The 21,412-nt window shown below is 40.1% G+C and overlaps 2 protein-coding genes across 6 annotated transcripts in view; both read right to left on the bottom strand.

Annotated features, from left to right (window-relative positions):
- The window catches only part of PHLPP2 (PH domain and leucine rich repeat protein phosphatase 2), a 64,840-nt gene extending 64,140 nt beyond the window's left edge, over positions 1-700 (bottom strand). For all 3 annotated transcript variants that reach the window (XM_061387800.1, XM_061387802.1, XM_061387801.1), the window contains exon 1: positions 515-700. In XM_061387800.1, the coding sequence (XP_061243784.1) occupies positions 515-613 (99 nt within the window). In that variant the 5' untranslated portion in view covers positions 614-700. The remainder of the gene's footprint in view (positions 1-514) is intronic.
- A 3,658-nt stretch (positions 701-4,358) lies between these two features.
- The window catches only part of AP1G1 (adaptor related protein complex 1 subunit gamma 1), a 97,833-nt gene continuing 80,779 nt past the window's right edge, over positions 4,359-21,412 (bottom strand). For all 3 annotated transcript variants that reach the window (XM_061387805.1, XM_061387804.1, XM_061387806.1), the window contains exons 15-23: positions 21,283-21,372; positions 20,860-20,987; positions 19,817-19,921; positions 18,343-18,484; positions 18,032-18,158; positions 13,201-13,308; positions 12,923-13,083; positions 9,948-10,046; positions 4,359-8,544 (exon numbers count right to left, since the gene is read on the bottom strand). In XM_061387805.1, coding sequence (XP_061243789.1) covers positions 8,443-8,544; positions 9,948-10,046; positions 12,923-13,083; positions 13,201-13,308; positions 18,032-18,158; positions 18,343-18,484; positions 19,817-19,921; positions 20,860-20,987; positions 21,283-21,372 — 1,062 coding nt within the window. In that variant the 3' untranslated portion in view covers positions 4,359-8,442. The remainder of the gene's footprint in view (positions 8,545-9,947; positions 10,047-12,922; positions 13,084-13,200; positions 13,309-18,031; positions 18,159-18,342; positions 18,485-19,816; positions 19,922-20,859; positions 20,988-21,282; positions 21,373-21,412) is intronic.

Here is a 21,412-nt window from a genome sequence, read left to right as displayed (position 1 = left end):
CCGAGGGCAGAGGCTGCCGCGCCAGTCGGCGCAGCCCCGAACACCTCAGCGCCGGGCCAATCACCGCCGCCATCCTCCCGCTGCGGTGATGTCTTCAGGTGTCCGGGGAGAAAGCCCTGCGTACTTCCAGCTCCGCTCTCGGGCCAGGAGACGCCGGCCCCGGGGCCGCGAGCGCGGCCGGGGGGAGCAGAGGCGGGCCCCCAGGTCCTGAAGGAGCCGAGTGGGCGGCGGCGGCCGGGTGGACGCCAGACCCAAGGCGTGGGCCTGTGAGGCGGGTGGCGCGCGGCCAGGGATGGGCAGCGGTGGGGACGGAGGCGGCCGCGGCCTCGGCGGGGGCCCGGCCCAGAGGCCTCGGCGGGTGCAGCGGCCCCTCCAGCCGGGCTTAGGGGCGACCGAGCCGCGAGGCTGACTGACCGACGCGAGGCGGGGGTCGCCTGCTACCTCAGCCACCGGGCGGGGCAGGGGCGGCCTCTCCCTGCTCTCTCTCCCTCTCCAGCCCGCCCGAGCACCTCACCTTCAGGACCCGAATCCCGCCAGGCCGACGGCTCGCGGGCGCTTCAGGCGGCTCCGGGGGCTCGAGCGGGCCCGCGGGTCCCGGCTCCACCTCCCCCATCGGCGGCTAGCGGCAGCTGCACAGGGACGCCGGGCCGGCGCGACGCCGCGCGGAGCCTCGGTGGCGCGCGCGAACACCCAGCAGCCCCGCCCCCCTCAGCCCTCTGGCCCCGCCCCGAGTCTCGCCCCTCCCTGGCCTGCGTAGCTGCGGGCCGGGTGCGTCCCGGGCGCTAAGGGACGCAAGCCGCCGGGAGTCGGCCGGGGACTTCACGGGCGGAGCCCGGCGCCGCCGCAGGGCTGGGCCTTTACTGTCAGCTGCCTTCAGTTTGGAGGACTGAGGCGCAGGGAGAGTTATTTTCTGCTCTCCGCGACTCCTAAGGGGCTGGACAAGGGGCAAGGGAGGTTTGCACCTGTCAACAGAGACGCTGCCTTCTGCAGAAGATGGCTTTTGTAACTTACCTCTCCCAGACGTTTCCTCTCTACTCCAAAACTGGCCCGTCACCCTCACGGGTGCAACGCCATTGGACGAATTGAGAATATCCACCTTAGCAAGGCCCTTTCTCTTTGTTGTAGATGGTCACAGCCTTCTTCAGAAAATTCGACCCCACCTCCTGTACAAAATGTCATCTCACCTCCCAGCCACATTTGAATTCCCTTTCTCTTCATGTAGTAGAATTTTCTGAATATTGTTCTCTGCTTCAAGCAGTAATGTGGTCTGATCTCTATTTTGTTATTTGCAATTCTAATTCAGAAATTTTTAATTTTCTTTTAGTTCCTGCAGTGATAGTTTTGTGGCCGGCCAGTGAGCCAAATCAGAGAGCCTGATTCCAAATTTCAGCTCTACCCCTTATTATCTCTATACCCTTGTGCAAGTTATTTGATCTAAGCCTTTGGTTCTTAGCTATGAAACAGAAAATTGTCTGTCTAGTAGTTAAGTCTGAAGATTTTGCAAATGCATAAAAAGTACTTGACACATACTAATGATTCATAGCAGTCACTATTATTCTGAATTTTCAAATTGAAGATACACTCAATTCCTCAGAGTTTTATTCTTAATTCTGCTCTATATTTTCCTAGGAAACCCTCTAGACCTCTGAATTTTTAGGTCTTCCCCTCCTACACAGGTCTGAATCGTCAAGCAACTGCTAAGGAATGAAGCAGAAAAAAAAGTTTCTTACACTTTGAATAATTGGTATAAATGGTTTCACCAATTATCCACTCCTTCAGCTTACCTAGTCCAGACCAACTGTATGTTAAGAATATTTTAATTACAGGTTTAATACAAGAGAGTTTGAGGTCTAACACTGCAAACTGTTCCCCTCTCTTCTAAGAGATTGCTCCATTTATAGACATTTTAAATTCTAGGACAAAATTTGACTCAAAGATTCTGACTCTGTACAAATTATTTCTTCTGTGGAAGTTTGGTCACTACTTTCTCCCTTCACTTGAGTTACTTTATATATACACCAAAACTCCAATCTCCAGTTATCTTCATTTGTTTCATTTTAGTGAATTTAAAATAATGTCTCTGTCAGTCTGGCATAAGATGAAAAAAAGTTCTTATGTTGTCTGCCTCTGAGTTTTCCTTCTATCCTGAAATTACCTTCAAGAAAGCTACTCAAGAGTTGTTGGGATTCCCATTTCAGTGCTTACTGAGTAACTTGCTCCAGCAAGGACACCCATATATAAGGGATAGGCATCAATATGGGGACAGAAGTGGACTTGACCAAGGGCAAAGAGGCAGAAAAAAGAATGAATGCAGCTCAGGGTGTTTCTAAAACCCCATTTCCTGAGGTATTACACATTACCTTTTCCATGTTTCATGAGCAGAATGTCTTCCCAGGACCACCATTAGAAGTCGTGCTGGGAAACAGCAGCAGTTAGATGATGGGTTTGCTGTTGTTATGATTAATGGAATAGTGGGCTAAAGCATCAATTCAGAATACCAGCATATGCTGAGTTATGTATTTACTACTTCTTCAGCAGCAACAGTAGTACCTCTTTCAAAACTAGAACAACAAAAAGCTACGAGCCCAGGTGTTGCAGGGGTAACTTATGATACAGCTCTCTTTAAAAGTCTCCATTGTTAAGATCCAATCCAGTTGAGTGGTGACGACCAGTTGATTCTGAGTTTTCCTTTCAAATCATGTATTGCCATTAACATTTTATACTGTTTCAAGGGTCACATACCCATTTTCTCCCCCCAGTTCAAGGCAGTGTGTATTATGTATGCCAAGGGTTATGTAACTAGTTTCTGGAAATGGTAAACAGCTGAGACTAACCCTAAAAATAAATTCCTCTGGGATTTTTTGTGCAAAAATCCATCTGCCCTCACTGCAGGTTCATCATTATAAAAATCACTGTTTGAATCAAGCCAAGAGACAGAAGTCTTTACCTCCTTTCTGTATTCTTTCTATAAGCAGTTATGCATACCTCTCTCCACCTGAAAGGGGTTGGGGCCGGACACACAGTTTATTCTAGGAGCTCTTCCTAATCCTCACTACAAAATGTAAAGAGAAGTCTGGGAAAGGAGAGTTCATGTCTACCAGATTTTGGTAAAGGAGTCTTAAGAGCTTTCTACATGTACTTCTTTATAGCCAGTTCCGACTCCTTCAATGATCACAAGTCATCTTTAGGCCTCAATCCTTTGTTATTTCTACCATAGGCTGAGCAGATGTAGATATTCCTTCTTTTAGTTTTGAATAAACAAGGTGGACTTAACCTGGCCTTCAGGTTTATAGGACTGTTTTTTCCTTTAAACATTTCTGTATTTTTTGAATCTGGAGACAATTGAACTAGGGCAGGAAATAGCATGAAAAATACTTAAAAGTGATAAAAATTAATTTGGTCCTTCTGGATGGAAGTTCAAATCTGCTATTCTTCATTGTATTGTAAGGAAAATGTCTGGAGTCTATTATTGCCTAACATTTTCTAATGTAATTCTTATATTTTCATCTCATTACACAAAGATGAAAATGTCAAGTAAATTTAATATTAGAGACAAATATGAATTTTAACTAAGCCACATACAAGGACAGATTATAGAAATGTCACTTATCAAACAGCACCAAGGGGCACTTCTGCATAAACCAGATTAATTGCTAAGGCACACTTCCTTCTACTTTTCAATTAGGGGACTATCACACTCTCCCCCTATCTCAGTCAAGGTCAGGGATCATGTATAAGCTCCCAACTTTCAACCACTCTCACTTGTTTGTATAAAATAGATCAGGAAACAGAATTCATTTTTGCTGGTCAAGGCTTCCTCTTCCTAGTCACAGATAAAAAAGCCACAAACAGAAGCTTATAGCTAAAAGTCCATGACTACCTTCAAATACATACTTCATCTAGACATGATTCAGTATTTTTACTTTGAGAATTCACCCATGTGGAGAAGATCAGCATGAAAACAGTCACTAGTTAAAATTTCCAACTGCACTTTTCACTGTTAACTACAAATTTTTTTTTTTTTTTTGGTTGGTGGGGGGCTTCTCTTGTGGCCCAGCTGGTAAAGAATCTGCCTGCAATGTGGGAGACCTGGTTCAATCCCTGGGTTGGGAAGATCTCTTGGAGAAGGGAAGGACTACCTACTCCAGTATTCTGGCCTGGAGAATTTGGGGTCACGAGTCAGACACAACTGAGTGACAGAACTGAACAAATTTTTTTTTAATTTGTTTAAATTTCTCTCTTGGTAAGTTTTCTGTGGAAAAGGAACATTAACTGGATAGTGGGTTTAACTCAAAGCTCTGGAATAAGAACCCATCCAGGGCTTCTCCAACCCACTTGGAAGAAGTGAGGAAGCAAAATTTAAATCATTGAGTATTGACTTTTTATTATTAGTCACTGTTCATAATTTGTTTCAACCAAAAGACAATACACACAGCAGAATTCTAATGCATCCCATGTAAATGTTTACATCCATTTTATTCCTCACTCGCCTCGAAGACTTATCATTTAATTTTAAATTTTTTTTACATCTCAAAAATATGTCTGCAATAATTAGAACTTCATTAGCCATCCCACTTGGAAACAGCCTTTTAATATTTTTACAGTAAAGAAGATGTGATGGGGCTTAATGAAAATGTAACTTACAACATTATGAAAGAAAAGGGACTATACAGGGACACACTGGAGTTCACAGAGGAAAGAGTTCAGAAGCTCTTTCCCATGAGGCCCCCAAAGAGAAAACAAAAACAAAAATACACAAAGCGCAACAGCAGGTTCCAAAAACAAAACAACGAAAAAACCTCCAATGCTCCATCTGGAAGCCAGAATCAGTCTCATGGAAGTTCGTGAAGCAACTCTGCAAGCTGCTTCAGCCTTTTCTTCTGTTTGAATGTTTCAGGTCCTGGAACCCTGTAGATGGGACCCACTCTCTGCTATTGCTTTAAAGAAGTTATTCACTTCCAGTTCTACAAGCAGCCCCACCCTCCTGAGCAAGAGATGGTCAAAGTGTTTTCAACTTCAGGACTTTCTGAGCTAGTCTCTTCGGTGATCCTCCCCATTCCCAAACCCAAGTGCACAGACATGTACCACCTCTCTACCAACCACAGAGTACATGAATATCCACTTTTTGCTTTCTAGCTCCCTCTCTGTTTAGGACAGTGGGGATAAGATACATTCGCTAGAAAAAAATTTATGCATTCAGATTTTCCTTCCCTTAGTTCTCATAGCCTGGTATTTTCTAATGCAGAAGATAATGAAGTTGAGCCTCAAAAAGTGTCCCCTCATTTTCAACCTTTTATAAGAACATAAACACGGAAAGCATGTTATATGATAGATGGAAACACTCAAACCATTAATGCTGACAGTTTTCTTATATCAATGGGACAAACAAGGGGTACGAACTACCCTTTAACCTAGCAAGAGGGGAGAATCCTCTCCCAAATGTTATGCTGAGGAATGTTTCTTTAAATGAGAAAGACCTTAAAATGAACAGATGATCACTATACACAGCATGAAGCGTTCCATGGCTGTCCAAATCACCTCAAGGTAAAGCACCGGAGCACTGGGGGAAAAGTTTCTTGGGTAGAGCACCCTTCCTACAATTTTTTTAGATTACTTAGACGAATTATCCCTTAGGATTCCTGTGAGGGCAGGGAGGACATAGAGAATAAAAACTACTCTGGAAGAGGAAGAAAAAATGAGGTAAAAGTGCTTGTGAAATTATCCAAGTAAGTGCTTATAGGCTCAACGGCTTATCACCCTAGAGTTATTAGAGCAGCCATGGAAATCACTCTTTCCTCACAATGGCTCTGAAGTTGTAAATCTATCCAAATTTGCTCCCCCTTGGATGGTTATACTAGGGAAACAAAGAACTAAAATGTGCAAGTATTGATAGAAAGTAAGACATCTCTCCTTTAGCACTGAGGCCAAGTGAGAGAAGAATGAATTCTGATCCTAGAAACTAAGGCACGCTGAAGCTTTCCAAGATCCTATCATTTGAAACAGTCTTCACAACCATCAGTGTCCTAGGCAAGTCATCTGGCTGCTAGTTCTTCAATATGGTGCTTAGGTTCACTCTCTGGAATCATCACATATTCTACACAGCACCCTTTGTGTTAAGGCCAATTTTTACTCTGTCTGGACGAAGCCATGGATGATCACATAACTCTACCTCAAAACTACATTTACCCAAGGAGACTTTGTTCTGAGAGTAGCCCCTTTTCCAGCCCCATCAGATAGTGCTGTCTCATAGCATGATCTTCAGCAGACTTCTGAGATTCAGTTTGGTTCAACTAAAGAAACTTGAGCTGGTTAACTATAGACGTGAGAGAGAAAATAAACCCTCAACCACAAAAAGGAATGTTAGACAAATTCTATTCAAGAAATCCACCAATATTATGTTAATCCTATCACCTTTCACAGCGTTAAATACCCATCCAATGAAATCTGTCTACAAAGAAACCTTTAAAGGTTACTTTTCATCATACAGGCAGAGCAGTTGTCTGAAACATACTAGTCCACACTTACTTTACTGAAAACTATGCACAAGATAATGTTCTGTTCTTGACTCAGTCAACCATTTACCCGGCAGAGTAAATTTTAGCAAATCTTGCTCTTATATACTAAAATAAGACCAGAAAGTTCCCCCATTGGAGCCTTTAGTTCAACTCCTACTTGTCAAATGTTAGGAATAGTCTAGCATCTGATACAGAGCTAGATTTGACAAGACACTGAAGCTTTTCAGTAAAGGCTTGGTGAAATGGAAAGGAAACAATGGCTATCTGTACCCAGTTCTAAGATCAAAGCCAAAGTAGTCCTTATACTGTACTCAATACAGTAACATTTGAAAATGTTTTAAGAGCAAGGTGGGCCTGGCCTTTCCTCTTCTTTAGCACATCAGACGTAGTGCCTGTGCGCCCGAAGGCACATGGTGCATTCAACATGCGCCACAGGAGAGCCACCTTACCTCATGCCTGCACCTCAGCATTAAGACTGGACACCACGAGGGGCCTTTCGAAAAGCACTAGGCATTCTCACTAGTTTAAAAAGCTCCAGATCTCAAGGCTTTGATGTAGATATTCATGAAACTGGCCTCTCAAGAGAAAGACCAACCTCTCAGACTCAGGAAACGATACTCCTACCCTACAGTGTCCCTGAGACTTCCTCTGACAAAGGGGACAAGGAAGCTTCAAGGCTTCATTCCAACACCATAAAGTACAATATAGGAAAGATTTCTTTAACCGTGTGGTCTTTATTTCAGTGCCAGTGTTACAGATACAACACAAATGTTCCAGTTAGAAGAAGGAATTCAAACGGAATGCCAAGGTCCAAGCCAGGCTCAGGAAATAAAAAGGGAGGTTTGGAGTGATGGAGAATACGACTCCAATACGCTCTAGGGTGAGTCAGATACTCACTCTTCATGTGGGCAAAGGTGCTTTTGTTGAGGAGTCTGTACTTTAGAAGTGGCAAACTCCTCTTTCCACCCATTTATCATAGTTCATCAGGCAAGTTATGGGTTTAGGAGAAACTTTAAAATTTGTGGTGTAAACAGGGGCATTAATAACTATTAATATATCTTTTAGAAGTTGTCCACTTTGTACTTTAAGGGGAATCAGTTTCGAAAATCATGGAGAGAATTCATGACTACAGCTAAAAGAATGGAGAGAAAGGGGAGCTGGAAGAGCCTTGGAAGTTTCTATTACAAATAGAGCACCATAACCTTCATGCCAAATCTCAACACAAGCTCTTCTTAACTGCATCTGTCCAGTGTTTACAAATAACCTCTCAAGGTCTGACCAGTCCTTGGTAACAAACATACATATACATGTGTGTGTCTGTGTATATACAGCAATGCACAGAAAAGGCTACCAGGAGCCTAATGCCTCTTTCAAACACTGGGGGAACCGGTAGAAAAAGGCATGGCTCCCTCATGTCCACTGTTACATTTCCATTCTGAATGCCAGATGTAAGAAGCGCCTGAAGATGGTAACCCTGCTAGTGAGGAGTAAGTACCCCACCTCGCCCAGTCCACAGAGAAACACGGCAGAAAGAAGGGGCAACTCTTTGCTGCAGAGACAGAGTGAGTGTTTTCTTGTCATGGATTCCAGTCCTCTCCTCCAGACCAGCTGCTTATTTCCTCGGGGGCCCAGGGAATGTTGATTCTGGCTGTAAATGTAGGAGGGGTGGAGAAGTGCGGAAACAGGAGGAGAGGAGGAAGAGTGCAAAGTAGTCTCCAGAAGCAGCCGGCCTCAACAGTGGAGGAGAGGAGATTAGTCTTTAACAATGCTTCAAGGTCAGCAATAACTTCAGGAAAAATCCTCCTCAACAGTTCTCTTCAGTTCCTCATGCCCATGGTACAGTTGGGGGGGACTTGCCAGCCATCACAACCTCCTTCCCAGAGTTCCTTTGATTGAGTGGGATAAGAATGAGAATGGTGCTGGACCCTCATTGCCAGGACTGAGGGGGAAAGTTGTTCACCTCTGCTAGATCTTGCATTGCTGAGCCCTTGTGATTATACGTGAGCTTGATCCGCATTCGCAGCTGTTGCTGAAGAGAGGAAAAAAGAAAAAAAAAATGACACACTGAAATAAAATCTCCAGAATCTGTAGAGTCTACAGACTTTTTCTTCTGTTTTGGCCACAATGGGTAGCATGTGGGATCTTAAGTTCCCTTACTAGGGACCAAACCTGCATTCTTTGCAGTAGAAGCATGGAGTCTTAACCACTGGACCACCAAGGAAGTCCTACAAATGGACTTTTGATCACAGAAAACACAAATTATTTTGAAGCAGAACTGTCTCTTTAAAATGATACATAGGCAAACAACAACAGCAGCAAACACCTAGCATGCAGCTGCTGGCCAATGTCACGCAGTCAAGTAGAGAAAACGACCTCCAGAATGCGGCACTGGCTCCAACCCTAGAACCACATTAACAGGACAAACCACTCGGGAGCATTTTCATAGTAACATCTGCTGAGTACTTTTCACAAGGAATCAACCCTTGTATCCAATTTTCTAGAAAAATGAGGTAAACATACTCATCTATTATACTCTACATTCAGATATACTGGATGTTTTGTCTGTAAAACTGACAGTAAATGTGAATATCAACTTGTTTTGTTCTCAAGGCATAAAAGAAAAAAAAGAAGAGTTAACCTATGATAACAGTTGTATTTTAAGAGAACTCAATTATACATGCTGTTTACTTTATAAGGCAGATTTCAAACATTAATATACTAAGAAAATGTTTACTCTTTGTATCAGATCATCAAAAGAATTTGTACTTGTGCTTTGGGCAGGCAATCAAAATACAGTGGACAGCAGGGGAGAACCAAGGTGTTTTAAGAGGAGGAAATCATACTGGTATTTATGAGACACTACTAGAGATCTCTCAGAAGTCTCTAGAAATCCTCTGAACCATTTTCAAAAACTGCTGAAAACGAGTCAACTGATCAATATTAAGTGGAGCCAATATACTTCTTTGAGAAGATGTAATAAAAATATTGCTTACTTTCAGGTGTTTGAAGTTATTTTTTCATTGGGCTGCTTCATTAAAAACGTCTCCACTTCTGCTATGCATACTTAATAATTACTGTAGTAAATGTGAATATCTGGTTCAACAAATGCTCTCAACCTCAGACAACAACTAGTATAAAGACTAAAATGTGTAAGCTTTCCACCCTCCCCATGCAAAAGACTAGATCTTGAAGCCTTTAAATAAATAAATATTTAAATGTGTATTTTAATAAGATGCCATTGAACCATTTCATGTGTCTGGGCTTCATTTACTGTCTACAAAAGAACAAGGAGGTAAGGCCAGACATTTTAATAGATATATTTTCTGCTATGAGTGGAAAAAAAAAAAAACAACTTAAGAGAAACAAAGTAAATTTTATTTTAGGGAAATGCTTATGTCTTGCTCAGATACTGTCTTTGAATGTGGTACTCACCTTCTGTGGGTTCAGAACTTTAATGACCTGTGTGATGGTCCCCGTGTTAAATGCTGGGACGATGCTGCTGCTAGGAGACAGAAGCTGCAGCTGGAATGTCTGGTGGGGTGAGGGGAGGAGACAAAGGGCACTCTTCAGAAAATACGCTTAATACTATGTCAGAGATATCAACAAGTCAAGTCAGACACCCAGATGATGGTTCAATTAACCAATATACCTCCTACTAAATTCTATTTGTTTTCCAGATAATCAGCAATTCCCAGCATGCAGACTATCACTTCATATTTATAAAACACTATCGTTTCTAGCAACGAGCTACCTTCTCCTTTCTGATAGAAGCAACTTTAGCCAAGCACTTTTCAAAAGGTAAACAAATCTTGTTCTAGTAGCCTCACTGAATAGTAACTGATCAACTATGTAGGTAAAAAAACAAAAAACCTGGGTGCCTGTGGCTAAAAAAAAACTATAAAGAAATGAAAAGGATTCTAAAAATAGTAAACCAGCACACTAGTCACCAACAACAAGCCTTCATGCCTCCGTGTATTTGGACAGTTGAGGTCAGAGACTTGAACTTTGTTTTCTAAAGCCTATATAATCTGGAATGTGTCAAGGGTCACTCCTACATGACGGAGGTGCAGGAAAGGCTGAAATGAGGCAGCTTGTTCACACAGATGTGAAACACCTCAGGGTCTCCACAATGAAACACCACAAGCACTAGCAGAAAAATTACGTGCAGAACTAGCCTATACAGTGAAAGACGTGAAAAAGCAAACATAATTTGTTGAGTGTTGGTAGATTTGTTTGTGTGTTTACAGGGAAGAGAGATAAAAGTGCTATGAGCAAGATAGGTAAGTCGTAGTTGGCACAGTAAAGTATATATGTCGATATATATATATATGTTGCTATTTTATAGACTAGGCTTATTTTTTTTAATTTCCTAAAGTTTAGTCTCCTAAAATATTGGAGAGGAGAATGAGAGAAAGAGAAAGAGAAAAAAAAAGAAGAGCGGGGGAGGAAGAAGGGAATGGAGAGAGAGAAAATCAAGAAGGGCAAAGGGGAAAGAAATGGTAGGAGGGAGGAAAGAAAGAAGGGAGGAAGGTCCACGGTATACCTACCCTGGGACTTATAAGTCTACTGTCAAGATAAATTACATAAACTAAAATATTTATTTGTTTACATTTAATTGATTAATGTTAGATGCCATCAACTGTAATCCACACCATTATTTTATACACCACTGAGAGAAAGGCTGCCAATGAAACTATGACAAGAGCATCAATTTCAAAATATACCCATACGGATTAAAACTATTTGCAGGGCAGGAATGGAGATACCAATGTAGAGAACAAATCTGTGGACACAGGGAGGCAAGAAGAGGGTGGGACGAACTGCAAGAGTAGCACAGACATATATACACCACCATATATAAAACAGACAGCTAGTGGCAAGCTGCTGAAGAGCACAGGGAGCTCTGCTTGGTGCTCTGTGATGACCTAGATGGGTGGAGTGCAGGGAGGGTGAGAGGGAAGCTAAAGACAGAGGGATATATGTATACTTATAGCCAATTCACATTGTTATACAGCAGAAACTAACACAACATTGTAAAGCAATTATACTCCAATTAAAAAATTTAAAAAAAAATGTACCTCAATTTCAGAACAAAAAGCAAAATCAGTTATTAGTAGAATCTATGAAATATACAATGTTTTGAAGTTCCAGATACATCATAATATGCAAATAGGCATTGTATAGTACAGCACCAAGAATAAGGCCATGCTTTAAAGCAGAGGTGGTATGCGTTAAAGCAGCAGCCTAAAGTAGTTAAGTATAAAACCCTAATTTGTAGAAGCTAACACATGAAAAGTGCTTCAAACAAGACAGTACCTGGCACATAAAACTCATTTATTCCTCAAAGAAACCCTATGAAGTAGATACCATGATGACAGGCCCCCTTTGCAAATAAAGAAACTGAGGCATAAAGATTAAGTAACCTGCTTAATGTCATACACAACTAGTATTGAAACCACTAACTCTACTGCTTCTAAAACATCTACACTTTTCTAACTCCTAAAAATGAAAATAAAGACAGATGCAAAGGCAGCAATAACCACAAATAAAAGTCTTCAATTTCCAAAATTGTGTTATCTGAATGTCATACCTCACAAGTCACTGAAAAGATTCGATTAGCCTAATCTATCCCAGGGGTTGGTAAAATATGGCCCATGGGCCAAGAACGAACCCACACCTGTTTTTGCAAGTGTTTTACTGGAACAGAGCCATGCGCCTTTATGTATTATCGCAGTAATGGCACTTTGACAGCATAAAGCCTAAAATACTTACTATCTCATCGTTTACAGATAAATCTTGCCCACTCCTCATTCTGAATTCTTTTTCAAAATTTTTCATAATTCAACGATGAACATAAACACTCCTTAAACTAAGAACTGGTATAAACAAAACTTCAATTTACAAAACCAAGCAGTCATTGCATCAATAGTTAGCTATATGTTAATGAAGGAGGATGTTTCTCTCACTTACACCATCAAGAGACAAAAACTTTAAATTCTGATCCAGTGACTAGAAAAGAATACATGAAGTCTCTCATCTTGATTGAACTTTAATTCCATGTTAGAATTTGTGTTTCTTAGGTCTTCACCACTATATTACAGAAGTCCAATCTATCCTCAATACTCAGAGCATTAATGAACCTCCTTGTAGAATTCTACTCTCTTACTACTTTTAGACTGTACTTCCTTTATCCTATAATACTAACTGTAAGAATATTTATGACTAAGCAAAAGTATTCATTAAAAATGACATGCTCCAATGGACCGTAACAGTTACATTACTGTTAGTTTGAGTTGAATCTGCAAATTTAATCTCTAGGCACTAAAATATATCCCTTACCAAACGCATAAAAAAATAATGAGCAATTTTTAATTCAAGGATAAAGGCCAAGAAGACAATTATAGTACCTTTGGTACTGCAGCCTGGAAAACAAAGTCCGTCATGTCCAGCTCTGTGCTGTTGGAGGCCTGTATCGTGATCACTGTGACACTGGGGTTGGTGTTTGACCGTTCAAAGGTGAATTCAATCTTCAAGCCATTCTTACTGTACGCTGTGATGGAGGGGATGCCTGGGAGAGCACAGGAAGATCAGTCGAGTTGCAGTCAGCCTAAGGCTTGCCAAATCACTACCTCCTTTCTTCAACAACTACTCATAGGTCTAATGATGGTAACACCAGTAACGGTACCTGTAGCAATGTCATTGAAGAGAGGCTGTGATGAAAGCCCATCCAATAAGAAGGGGGGCTGGGATATCTGTGGGACTGAGGCAGGGGCAGGAGCAGCAGCTGGAGCACCTAAATGACACATCCCACAGTTAAGTCCATCTTAGCTGACAAATGCCACCAAGAGAACACATAAGAAAATTATCATGATCTCAAATTAAGGGAAGGAAGCCTTAAACAATTTGCAAAAAGCATGAACCATAAAAATAAAGAATTAAAAATTTCAAATACTTTAAAATGAGTAACTTCTGTTCACTAAAAAATACCACCAAAAAATGGACCAAAGGCAGAAGAAAGTGTTGCTACAAAATAACAAATGGATGAGTATCCAAAACTATAAATATCTTCTACAAGTCAATAAAGATAATCCAATTTAAAAGTGGTACGACAAATGTACAAGCAAAAAACAAGAAAAAAGAGAAACGTACAAGCAATTCTCAGACGAAACATGAATGAAAAGGGAGTATTACAAAAAGAGATACTCAAATTTATGAGTAATGAGGGAAATGGAATTTAAAACCACGATGAGGTGCTACTTCACATCCCCCCAGCATGGTGAATACTTTAATGTCTGATAACACCAGATACTGGTAAGACTATGGAGCAATGGAGAATTCTAATCTCTGCCACACAGTTGTGAACTGGAGAACAATTTGGCAGTAGCAGAGTTGAATACAGGCTTTCCTGGCGGATCAGCGGTAAAGAATCCTCCTGCAACGCAAGGGATGTGGGTTGGATCCCTGGGTCAGGGAGATGCCCCGGAGAAGGAAATGACAATTTACTTCAGTCTTCTTGCCTGAGAAATACTGTGGAAAGAGGAGCCTAGCAGGGCTACAGTCCATGGGGTCGCCAAAGAGTCAGACACTACTTGGCAACTAAACAACAGAGTTGAATACAAGTATACCCTTAAACTAAAGGTCCTCATCTGCAAAACTAACAAAATTTCAGGCTGGATAAGACTTTGCTGTGAGGGGCTGTCTTGTGCACTGTAGGATTCAGCACCACTGGCATCCTCTCAGTTCTGACAACCAAAAGTATCTTCAGACACTGCCAATCCCTGGTGGGCAAAATCTCCCCCAATTGAGATCCACTGCCTTTCTTAGGAATGCTTTAATTCTTGCATATTTACACATGGAGACATATACAAAAAATGTGCAGGGCAAGATAACTTCTAACAAGGAAATTCTAGAAACAAAATGCTCACTATCAAAATAATGGGTAAGTAAATTGTGGTACACTGACAAAATAAAATACTATTCACTGTCTGTTGTTTTTTAGTCATTAAGTCGTGTTCAGCTCTTTGCAACCCCATGGACTGTAGCCCACCAGGCTCCTCTGTCCATGGGATTTCCCAGGCAAGAATACTCGAGTGTGCTGCCATTTCCTTCACCAGGGGATCTTCCTGACCCACGGATTGAACCTGTGTCACCACATCTCCTGCAATGACAGATTCTTTACTGCCAAGCTACCATGAAAGCCCAAAATACTATACACATACAGCAATGAAAATGTGAATGCATTAGAAATACACTTAACATAGATTATTCACAAAGTCAATGCACAGCAAAAGAGCAAGGTACAAAAGTACACATTCGATTGGATACCAGTTCTAAAAAGCCAAAATACTACTACACACTCTAACATTCCAAAAATACACGGGAATGGTAAACACCAAAGCTAACACTACTTTAGGATAGATAGTAGTTACCTCTGGGATCAAGAGGGAATGAGAAAAGGAGGTAGTACACAGGGAATGTCAACAATCTTAGCAACATTTTATTTACCAAGCTAAGAAGATCAAGACAAGACTTATTTATTGAGTTTTACATATATTAAATATTGCAGAGTATTATGTTAACACACACACACATCCTGGGAAAGGTGGTATAAAGTGGGGAAACAAAATCGTCAGTCTATCATTTTTATTTGATCCTTCCAAGTAAGAACAAGTTATGGAGGGCAAATGATAGGACATGACCATGAACTGACAGAAATCAAGATTCTAAGAAGAAGCATAAGAAAATTCACCAAAAGAAACAGAATGCATTTTATGCTTAAATTGGTGTCAAACTACTTATGAAATTAGCTGAAATTACACCATTTTAAAATTCATAAAATGAAATAAAGGTTGAATTAGCTTTAAAAAAAATACCCAAGTACACTAGGAAAAAAAAATCATATAGTAAAAATTAGCAAATAAGGTAGAAATACATATGACTAAGCAAAGCACAGGGACCTAAAACAAAGGAGGACACCACAGGATGTGCAGTCAGATTACCCATGAAGAATATGAACAAATATTCAGATAGCTATCCTAGTTTTTATAAAACTAATCTAGGAATTTCCCCACAATTTCCATTTCAAAACAATTTTAGAAACGTCTTTCCATGGAAAATCATAGGCTACCCAAGACACAGAGGCAACAAATGGGTCCCTGCTGCTGCTGCTGGTCCCTAGTCCTTCAAATTGTAGCTTTTCTCCCCTCCTATAATGGTACAGTAGGTAGTTCTGAAAAAACAACAGAAACTCAGTGCTCAAGTTTTTCTAAAAGCACATACTAAATTTATTTTCTAATTTATACTCATTTAAATGATGGTACATCAGGATTTGACTGTAATGATGGCTTAAAGAATCTAGAACTCAAAACTTTACTTAATATTGTAAAAAAAAATGGGGAATTGCATTTAAAACACATTATGTTCTACAGAGTGAAGTAAGTCAGAAAAACAAATATCCTACATTAACGCATATATATGGAATCTAGAAAAACGGTACTGATGAACCCACTTGCGGGGAAGGAATGGAGATGAAGATGTAGCGAATGGACTTGTGGACACAGAGTGGGAAGGAGAGGGTGGGACGAACGAAGAAAGTAGCATCAACATATGCACATTATCACACGTAAAATACATGCTGGTGGGAAGCTGCTGTGTAACACAGGGAGCCCAGCTCTGTGCTCTGTGATGACTGAGAGGAGTGGGGTAGGGTGAGGGGAGGGAGGCACAGCAGGGAGGGGATGTGTGTGTAATTATGGCTGATTCATGTTGTTGTATGGCAGAAACCAACACAACACTGTAAAGCAATGTTCCTCTAATTAAAAAATAAATTAAAAAAGTAAAATACATTATGAATAAGGGGAAAAAAAGCTAGATTTCATTATTTTGCTTTTTCTTGTTAACACTAGAAAAAAAAGAAAGAACAAAAACAAAACATTAAGGCTCCAGAATAAATGTTAAAGGAGACAAAAGGAATGTGCAAAAAGGAAATTCATGTATAATACAAATATGGACAAATATAAAACATTCCCTAGATTGAAAAAGTAAAAATTAATAAGATAAGAGGGTCAATCTTTCAACTGTGAGGGCTTTTTTATTTATGACTATACAGTGAAATTCACAGACATTGAGGAAAAAGTAAGTAACATTTAGTGCCTACTATGTGTTATGCACGCACGAAGTCACTATTCCTCACAAATACCCTATGATGATAAGAATCATTTTTATTTTAAACAGATTCAGGAAGAGTAAGCCTAACGTAACTGAGCCTAAGAATGTAAACCCAAAATAAATTTGGGCAAATTTATGTAATAACAATATTTACTGAGGCATCAGTTATGGTAAGAAAAATCTGGAAATAAGCAAAATGCCCAATAGTAAGGAACTGAATAAATAATGGTTAAACTTATCAAATATTAGACAACCATTCAAAATTATAATTGTGAAGATTATACACTAACATGGAAATGCTAATATGTTAATAAGTAAAGCATATCATCTATACACTGTGTTCCGGTTTTTTGTTTGTTTGGCCTCGCCACACAGCCTGTGAGATCCTAGTTCCCTGACCAGGGATTGAACCTGGGCACCTAGCAGTGAAAGCACATGAGTCCTAACCACTGGACTGCCAGGAAGGTCCCCATACACTATGTTTCAAATGGGGTTGTTCTTGTTTTTCCATATATCCAAGACAGCTTTGGCATCCAGGGATTTAAAACTGACTGTGAATGGCCCTAAGCAATGACAAGCAATATTTTGAAATTTTGTTAAGACATAAATATAAACCATAAGTTCTGGGAGGCAGTTATGTTAGGAAAAAACCTGTAAGCCTGTGATAGCCAGTCTAGATAAGCATCCAACATCCTTAACCTATGGCCGTTTTCCACTCAAGGTCATGTATGCTGCAACTCTGCATTTCACTTTTAGAGAAGTCACTTAAGATAGAAATTATATGCTACAGTGATATTCTCTTGATCTCCTGTGTTTACAGTATCTCTGAACACACTAATTATAAATGTCTACTACATGTCAATAAAGATAAGATATCCCCAAATGAAAAGTTACGTTTGAATACTATAATCCTGGATAATTTTATCCTTCCATTGCTTTAACACGAAGGAGAAAAGAAAGGGGGAGAGGGAAAGAGGAAAACAGGTTAACATCTTTCCACTCTCCACAAATGGCCACAGCTCCTAGAAACTAACCATGAGTAGAAAGAAACCTAGAAAAAGTAATGTATTTCTTGGGATGTGCTTCTTTTCTAGCCTGAGACTTTTCTTTCTGTCTTAAAACACTGTGAGTAATTTACTCTCCAGAAACTAAAAATTAGACTTTGAGGAATCCCTATGAATTACCTCTAGAGTATTACTATGGCAACATAGGCCAGATGTTGTGAAGATTCTTGTTTTTTTTTCACTTACCCTCTCCCATCTTCAACTGTCTCATGTGCTAGACAGAAAGTCTACATTCAAGGCCCTTATCCCTGGCCAAGCATGAAATTAACTCTAGTCTGGCCTCACCTGTAAGGTTGATGTCTCCCAGCAAATCAAGAAGCTCTCCACCAGCAGAAGCTGGTTTGCTTGTAGGTGCAGTTGGAATAACAGGTGTTATGTCATTTCCTCCCAACAAATCCAATAAATCATTGGCCTAAACAAGGAAATAATATCTTATTCATTGTCACTGTCTAATCTGTTATCTAACACAAAGCCCTTTCAATACTTAAAAACAGGGAACAGAATTATCAATCAACCCAGGAACACTGAAGGGAATCACCTAAGAGATAGGGTCTAAGGAACCAAAAGATCATGAGGATAAGCAAGGGAAAAGCTACCTGGCTGGTGGGCTGTGGCCCTGAGGGCGGTGGCTTTGTCTCTAGAGGAGTTGGGTCTGTCTCTCCGTTTGTCTGTACAATCTCAGTAGGGCCATTTGTGGTCACTTTCTCCATGACAGGCATTCTCTCAAGCAGGGCAGACCTGGAAGAATCTGAAGTGGTTAAATTCTAGGCAGTTAACCTAGATTCCCTACCCAAAACAATCACTGTTAACTATACTCCAGCCAAATGTGGAGAGACATCTCCCCTCCCCATATCCCAACACATATACTAAAATAGAAGCTGGATTACAAGAATACGTGACCTACATTCCTGACTGGATTAAGGGCAGGCAGGAAACCTTGAACGGACAGACTGTCCATCTAAACCCCAAGAGCCTCAGAATTCTAAGTGACAGAGAAATTGGAATGAAAGAAAGATAAACAAGTACATATTAGCAGTTTCCAATCAAGAAGATACTGCACAACAGAAAGGGGAAAAAAGATACACACAATGGTAATAGTAAATGCTATCTCAATGAGATTCTCCTGAGATAAAACAACTCTCACTTCTTCACCAAGTAAAATGGAAATGAAGAAAACTTTCCTTACCAAGAGGAAGGGGAAAAGGGGACTAGAAGAACACGGTTCACTTATTTCTTTAGAGGCTAGGCATAACAGAAGACGAACAAAACACAAGTAGCCAAGCTGTGAGAACTGAACGGGGTTGTGATGTCCCACCAATAAAGCATGAGGTGGAGAAGGAAATGGCAACCCACTCCAGTATTCTTGCCTGGAGAATCCCATAGACAGAGGAGCCTGGCAGGCTACAGTCCATGGGGTCGCAAGAGTCAGACACGACTTAGTGCACTGTCTCACCCCAGAGATCCTGCCACATATACCACAAAAACCAAACATCCCCCAATGACCTTGGCCCCACTGTTCCAATCACTCCCAGGTGGGAATTCAGGCACATGTCCACAGAGGTCACAGACAACATACATACAGTTCTGTTATGTCCCATATATTACCCTTTCATGTCCCAAGGAAGACATTTTCTCTTAGAGATTTTCATTTAGTGTATCTTTAAAAAATCTTGTGTTAAACTTGCCTCCATCTTTTTCTTGGGTAAGGACAACCCAGAAATGGCCCTTTTGTGTCTGTGATGTTGCCATTCACAGCTTTCTTGATAGGCCTAGTACAATCTTGAGAACAGGGTTGCTGTATGCTTAGTGTCAGACGGTAGCTCTTAGCTTTGCCTATCTTAGGTAGTTATGCTGTGCATTTTTTACTGGTGTACCATGTTTGATTTGTCCCTAATACCTTTGAAGTTTTTCTGAGAAATGAATAATGCAACATGAACTTATTAAAATACATTTTAAGCCTTTTAAAAATAAATAAATAAATAAAGCATGAGGGATGAAACTCCTTTACGGGTTATCACAACAAAGTGTTTGGCTAAGAGGCACGTGCATTGTTTGGTTTCTTTTACTTACCTCATATGGTCATATTTCTTAAAAAGTGCATTGTATTCTACTGCCCTCTGCTGGAGTTCCACATCAATGCTGCTTCCATAGATGGAAACCACTTTCTTAATTCGGCTTTGGGATAAAATGACAAACAAATTCAAACATCCAAAAGAAAATTCATAAACAAGCAGAAAGAACAGTGTTTAAAACAGAGGTTTCTGGTTAAAATTTTGAAATGTTCATCTTTTCTTAATGTACATAATTTTTCAAAAACAAAAGACCTTTCCTTTACGGTCATCTAATAGATAGCTCAAGACCATCAGAGTTTATTCTAGTTCTAACGCTAGATTTTGTCTGTTGAATATCTTATACCCTAAAATTTGATAAACAGAAGTACCAATTATTAATTTGCTACAAAACAACAAATTTATAGTATTCATTCCCTTCTTGAATAACTTTACAGTAATAAGCTTTTATCAACAAAAGGGTCATAGCATCAGACTTTTATAAGCAAAGTGTCACTGCCTAACACCAAATTCTTATACTTCACAATTTAAATGGTAAAAAATATCATTCTTCATGAGGCTTTACATTATAAACAAAAGCAGCAGGTCTGAGAGAACCAAGTCTGTATTAAATATGATTGGCTGGGAAACCGACCCAAGAATTGAGTTCTATTCAAAACAGTGTTTTTTTTTAAAAAAAGCAAAATTTAAAGATTTAAACACCAAAATGATTTTCTTCCAATTCTGATATCTCAAAATTATAATAAACCAGAACCCTTACATGGGAAAATAACTTCAGTACTTTAAAAAAGAAAATAGACATCAGATACCTGATTTTAAAAACATTAGTTTTTACCTTCAAATTAAGCAGTGGTGGGATGAAGGGATAACAGGGTACAAACTATATAGTAAGGATTAACCATGAAGTGATGACTGTTACTGAGGAGTAACAGATATAGGCAGTTGATTTTACTATTCTACTTTTGGCTTTGCTTGAAGTTTCCCAAAATAAAAGTTTTTTTAAAATTATAAAACGCATTCACCCTACTTTTTCCCCATACTCACTTTACAGTACAGGTGAATCGAGTAGAAAGCTTCATAATGGCAGTGAGGGCATAACCTCGTGTCACAGAGGTGGACATATTAGATATTAGGACACTTTCTAAAATATCCAACACTTCATCCTCTGTTACCTGGGGAGAAAAAAATGGAAACATGACATTCTCACTTCTCTTCAGCCAGAAGGTAAGAGAAACAATGTAAGTCACTATGATGGGGTGGGGAGAGGGACTTAAAGGTAAGTTTCAAATCTCACAATGGCCCAGTAGGTTCCAACTGAAAAATGAGCAAGTTTTCCAATGAATCTATAATTCTACCACTGCTTCTTTAAAAGGTTTTCAAGGAATCGACTTCAACTCATTATAAACACTACTCTTAAAACCAAAAACACTGTCTTCCCTTTTCTTAACCAAGAGTGACAAAGGGTACCTGAATAGGCTCTTCCTCTTCACATTGGCCAGATACAAGAAGATCTCCATATTCACCTATACACCATGCAGCCACTTGCACCAAAGGTTGCTGTCAAAAGAGTCATTTGAAAAAGATTTTTATCCTTTAA

Source organism: Bos javanicus, chromosome 18 (genome assembly GCF_032452875.1).
Source record: "Bos javanicus breed banteng chromosome 18, ARS-OSU_banteng_1.0, whole genome shotgun sequence".
Lineage (NCBI taxonomy): Eukaryota > Metazoa > Chordata > Mammalia > Artiodactyla > Bovidae > Bos > Bos javanicus.
The sequence above is the reverse complement of the archived record's forward strand: the minus strand, read 5'-3'. Positions and strand labels throughout refer to the sequence as shown.